Genomic DNA, 5,925 nt, shown 5'->3' with positions numbered 1-5,925 from the left:
AGGAGGTGGAGGTGTGCAACACGGTGGAGTGCACGCTGGCCGCCGCCTCCATCATCGAGGCCATGGACTCCTCCGTTGATCCCTGCGACAACTTCTACCAGTTCGCGTGCGGCGGCTGGATGAATGTCAACCCGGTGCCCGACGACTCGTCCCGCTGGGCACAGTTTGACGTGCTAGACCGGGAGCTGTCTAACGCCCTTAGCACCATTCTGACCGAGCCCATCGGCGCGGACGACCCGCATCCCATTGCCAAATCCAAGATCTTCTACGAGAGCTGCATGAACGAGACGCACCTGGAGGAAGTGGGCCTAACACCCCTCACAGATTTCCTAGATCAGTTTGGCGGCTGGCCCATGGCCACTAGTGAATGGGACGAGTCCTCCTTTGACTGGCAGCTCGTGATGGCCGAAAGTAAGGTCCAGACGGCGGCGGACTACTTGGTGAATGTGTGGGTGTTCGCTGATCAGAAGGACACCTTCACCACGGCCATCTACATGGACCAGACGTCCCTGGGCATGCCCCGCTCCGTGCTGGTACAAATGGAAAACTACGAGGAGCGCGTCGCCGCCTACAAGACCTACATCACCACCACCGCCGAGCTCATCGCAAAGTCGCTGGGACAAACCGTCGATGCCGCTCAGTTGAAGAAAGACGTGGAGGACCTGCTGAAATTCGAGGAAGAACTTGCAGAGATTACCTCCCCGGCAGAAGACAGGCGCGACATCGACCGCATGTACAACCCCATGACGGTGGAGGAGCTAAGCAAGCACACCGGCCTGGACTGGCTGCACATCCTCTCCGACATGTTCTCCCCCGCCGGCGTCACGGTGAACGCCGCCACGCGCCTCATCGTGCAGGAGCCGCAGTATATTCACAACATGACTGACCTCATGTCGTCGACCAACGCACGAATCATCTCTAACTACTTGATGTGGCGCCACGTCAAATCCCTAGGCGGCGCCACCACGCGGTCCATGCGGGACGCCGCCTTCCAGTACGACATGGTGGCTAACGGAGTCAGTGCTGAAGAGCCGCGGAACATCCAGTGCGCGAACGAAGCCAACACCTTCCTTGGAATGGCAATCGGCACCGAGTACGTCAAGACCTACTTCTCGCAGCAGGCCAAGGACGAGGCCAACGCGATGGTGGAGGACCTGCGCGAGGCCTTCAAGATCCTACTGGAGGTCAACGAGTGGATGGACGCTGAAACCAAGCCCAAGGCGATCGAAAAGGCCAACGCCATCTCCAAGTTCATCGGGTACCCTGACTGGTACGGCAACGAGACAGCCCTGGAGACCTTCTACGAGGGCCTCGGGGACATGCACGAGAGCACGTACTTCGTTAATGTGCTGGCCGTCGAGTAAGTATGATCTATGACCTGACCTGACCCATGCATACCCTGCCCATCACAACATCATTACACCCTCTCTCCCCTGCCTTTATCTGTGACCTAATTTTACTTGACGATATCATACACGCGCACTCACACCAAATTTTACCTCTCGTGTGTGTGTGTGTGTGTGTGTGTGCGTGTGTGTGTGTACAGAGGGTGGTCAGCGCGGGAGGAGCTGAGTGACTTCGGCAAGCCCAGTAAACGCGATCGTTGGTTCTCGCCCCCGACCATTGTGAACGCTTACTACATGCCCGAGTACAACAGCATCACCTTCCCAGCGGGCATCCTGCAGCCGCCCTTCTACCGCTCCAACTCCCTTATGGCGCTCAACTACGGCGGCATCGGACAGGTGGGTGGGGAGGAGCCTTGGCTTTTACTATCCTACATCACCTACTTTAGATATAATATGTACCTCATCCCCGGCACCACAATATGCACACAGCTCTGTACCAGACTCATGGCATTAGTTAATTTTCATTGGACAGATGGGTGGGGAGGAGACTTACCTTGTGCTATTTTACCTTCATCTTTAGATATATGTACCTAATTGCTGGCACTGTAATCGGTACTCAAAGCATTCTACCACACTAGTTCATTTTCATTTCACTACATCATTTTCACACATTACTGAACACCAAAGCTTACTCAGAAAGAAAACGAAAGATGGAATCCGACAAGAGAAAATGTAAGGTTTTAATGGTGGAACTATGTATATATACTAGTCATTCGTGGCATTCTAGCAAGCACTCATGATACTGTTGCTGATCGTGGCACAAACGGGCACTAATAAACACCCCAAACGTTTCCAGAGACAACGTTCCCTCTCCTCATTTTCCTCCACAATATTCAGCAGTAAAATGTTCAAGATGAGGATATTAAAAAGTTCCCGAGATAAAAGTTCTTGTACTCTTTCTCCCACCGCAACATTAAAAAGTAAAAAGTTTAAACCACTGACCTCCAAACGTTACTCTTACTCTTGATTTCTCTCTGAAGCGTTAAAAAGCAAAAAGTTTAAACCGCTGAGTTAAGAACATTGCCAAGAAAATGTCCTCATCTTTTTTGTTCACCAAACAACCGAAGTGCTGCGTATGTGTGTGTGTGTGTGTGTGTGTGTGTGTGTGTGTGTGTGTGTGTGTGTGTGTGTGTGTGTGTAGAACAGGTCAGTGCCCCAGGCTGCCACACATCACCACTCTCCCATCACCATGCTTCTCTCTCTTCTCAGTTCCTCAGGCGCCGCTTAGCTCGCCCTTACGTATACATCAAGCCAAGTATGTTGCCCTCTTAACTCAAAGGCCGATTACACTTTAAAACACTCTTACCCTCAAGAAGAAAGAAAAAAAAAAAACACTTTTCTCCTTCATAGTCTTCATTACTCCATCCAGGCCCTTCACTCAGGCCTTCCAACCCTCCAGCGGATGTACTCAACACCTCCTCCTCCGCCTTTTAAAATGTTACAATACTAGGCTCCCTCTTTAAGCCTTCCTCGCTGGTAGTGTTTTAATGACTCCTTTCACTCCCTCAACCCGACCTTCAACTCCCTCTGGCCAATGTACTCTCTACCTCCTGCTTCCCGTTCTCTTCACCTTTGAAAATGTTATATCACCAAGCACTTTAATCTATAGTTGATGGAGGTTTCATCACCTCCCATACCCTTATGCGCAGGTGATTTGATGAACCAGAAATTACATATTTTAAAGAGTACAGTACCATGATTACTTATCTTTTTCTATGTTGGGTTATGTTTTCGCCTTCCTATCACATCTTAAGCCCAAGCCTTTCTTCTATACTTCCATCCATACTAGCTAAAGATGTCACTCCCTTCTTAACACATGCTTACACACATATTTTCTCCACAATAGCTAGGGATGTCACTCCCGTCCTAACACATCCTTAAATTAAGCCTTCCTTCTAAATTCCCCTTCATGCCAGTTATAAATCTCATTCCTTAACACATCATTCCAGCAAGCAGCTACTAATGGCACGTCCTCAAGAAGCTGGCTTTACGCTACAGTGCTTGCCTTTGGGCCTGAAGGTCACCAGTTCGATCATGTCACAAGAGAGTTTGTCGACGGGAGAACGAGCGCTTTTTCGTAGCCATAACTAGCGCTATTTATTTATTTATTTATTTTTATTTTATTCATTTATTTATTATTTTTTTATGTAGGAGGGACACCGGCCAAGGGAAACAAAAAAAAAAAAAAATAAATAAATAAAAAAAGCCCACTGAGATGCCGGTTCCCTGAGATGCTGGGCCTCACGGGTTGGCTTAGCGACAACTTCCTTTTGCAATCGTATTTTAGTCCCATATGAACTCAATGCGGAATCATAACAGAACAATAACAAACATAACAACAGAACCATAACAAAACCATAGCCAGTGTCCCGTTCCCGTTCAGGTGATAGGACACGAGATCACACACGGCTTCGACGACCAAGGCCGGCAGAACGACAAGGACGGCAACGCGCTGCCCTGGTGGACGAACGAGACACTGGAGGCCTTCCAGACCCATGCCCAGTGCATCGTGGACCAGTACGGCTCCATCCGCCTCCCGGAGCTGGACGACCACCTACCCAACGCCACACTCAACGGTATCAACACGCAGGTAAGTGGTTAAGGTGATGAAACTGCTATGGCGCCATCACTCTATCATATTCGACGAGAAAGAACCGATAATACTGTATCAACACGCAGGTAAGGATGGCCGTGGGCATGAAACTGTCAATACGCCATCACTTGAGCAAATTCGAAAAAAAAAGGAACCTAGTACTGAATTAGCATTAGCGTTTTCATCAGAATGTTAGTTTCAGTTTGGTTTTCAAATTCGACAAGAAAGAATCGATAATATTGCAATAATATTAGTATTACCGTAAGTTTAGTTCAAGTTAGGTTTAGATTAATTCGGGTCATCAATTTCTCTGCAGTTTCCTTCGCTGAGTAGATTATGATTTGAGAAAAAAAACTTTATATTTTGCTCAGACATAAGGAGTCAGAGTGTGGATATCAGAAAGCTAAGGTTATTTCCATAAGCCCAGAAGAAATTACTAAATGGGAATGGGGAGCATCTCTCTCTCTCTCTCTCTCTCTCTCTCTCTCTCTCTCTCTCTCTCTCTCTCTCTCTCTCTCTCTCTCTCTCTCTCCCTCTCTCATATGACTTCCGTTCTGTTCTTTTTTTTTTCTCGCTCTTATCGCTTTCATCTTTTCCTGATCACTGAGCCCTTCACCTTCCCTTCCACAACCCAACACCAATTTCTCTGCGCCCATGACCCTGATGCTGCAGTGCCTTAAATCGCGGACAGCAGAGGTCTATGTAAGTGTCCAATGCCCTTAACAAATAGTTGCAATCAGAACCTAATCCTGACCTTCCTTTCTTTGTTCGTCAGAGTGAGAACATCGCAGCCAACGGAGGTTTTATGTTATTTAGGTCTCACTTCACCTTATTTCTCAAACACCCTTCATTCATTAACCATACAGACACCTTTTGTAGTATAGAGTACGTTTACCAAATATTTGGAATCAGAGCCTAATCCTAACCTTCCTTCCTTCGTCAGCGTTAGAACATCGCGGACAACACAACAGGGGAGGAGGGGGAAGGGTTCTTATGTTGTATCCAGTACCTTTACCGAATTGTTAGTTAATATCAGGAACTAAGTAACGTAAACCTTCCTTCCAGTACCTAGTAGTTAAACTCAGAACCTAAGTAAACCCTACCCTTCCTTCCTTCCTTCCTTCGTCAGGGTGAGAACATCGCGGACAACGGAGGTCTTCGCGAGGCACTTCTTGCTTATCAGCTATACGTGGAGCGCTTTGGGGAGGAGCCTAGACTACCTGGCCTGACGGAGTACTCACCGATGCAGCTGTTCTTCCTCAACAACGCTAACATCTGGTGTACATCTACCACCATGGAAGGCCTTCTCAACCAGGTGCTCACCGACCCTCACTCCCCGGCAAAATTCAGAGTGCTGGTGCCGATGCTGAATATGAAAGAGTTCTCTGAAATCTGGAGCTGCCCTAGTGGCTCCGGTATGAATCCCGAGCACAAGTGTCAGGTGTGGTAGTGTGTGGTGGTGATGGTGGTGGTTTGCCACGATGCTGTGGTTAATGGTGCTTTTTTTTGTTGTTGTTTCCTTGCTTTGTTTCCTTGCTTTGTACCTCCCCTCCCATCCTCATTTTTTTTATTCTCATTTATGTACTTTATTTCAATAAACTGTTAAACTGGTTAATGGCAATGAATGGCTGTATGGCGGTGTGAACTAGTGGAATGGTTAATGGTGCTAAAATAGTGGTGTGTGGTGTTTGTGGTTGAAGCAGCGGTTGGAGACGAATGGTGTGTGCTACTGGTGGTGTTTTGATGGTAGTGTGTGGTGAGGGAAGGGAGTGTGGTAGTGGTGAGAAGAGATGGTGGTGTATGGTGACGAAAAAAAGATGGTGAGAAATACAGTCAGGAAATTCTCTCTCTCTCTCTCTCTCTCTCTCTCTCTCTCTCTCTCTCTCTCTCTCTCTCTCTCTCTCTCTCTCTCTCTCTCTCTCTCTC

At 47.9% G+C, this 5,925-nt stretch overlaps 1 protein-coding gene across 3 annotated transcripts in view; it reads left to right on the top strand.

Moving 5' to 3' along the window:
• Positions 1 to 5,925, top strand: part of LOC135111738 (neprilysin-1-like) — a 12,990-nt gene extending 7,065 nt beyond the window's left edge. For all 3 annotated transcript variants that reach the window (XM_064025411.1, XM_064025410.1, XM_064025412.1), the window contains exons 3-6: positions 1 to 1,360; positions 1,547 to 1,742; positions 3,790 to 3,996; positions 5,129 to 5,925. The exon at positions 1 to 1,360 is cut by the window's left edge and continues 155 nt beyond it. In XM_064025411.1, the coding sequence (XP_063881481.1) occupies positions 1 to 1,360; positions 1,547 to 1,742; positions 3,790 to 3,996; positions 5,129 to 5,449 (2,084 nt within the window). In that variant the 3' untranslated portion in view covers positions 5,450 to 5,925. The remainder of the gene's footprint in view (positions 1,361 to 1,546; positions 1,743 to 3,789; positions 3,997 to 5,128) is intronic.

The sequence above is a fragment of the Scylla paramamosain genome, chromosome 22 (assembly GCF_035594125.1).
Source record: "Scylla paramamosain isolate STU-SP2022 chromosome 22, ASM3559412v1, whole genome shotgun sequence".
In the NCBI taxonomy this organism is placed as follows: Eukaryota; Metazoa; Arthropoda; class Malacostraca; order Decapoda; family Portunidae; genus Scylla; species Scylla paramamosain.
This window is presented reverse-complemented; position numbering and strand designations above follow the sequence as displayed.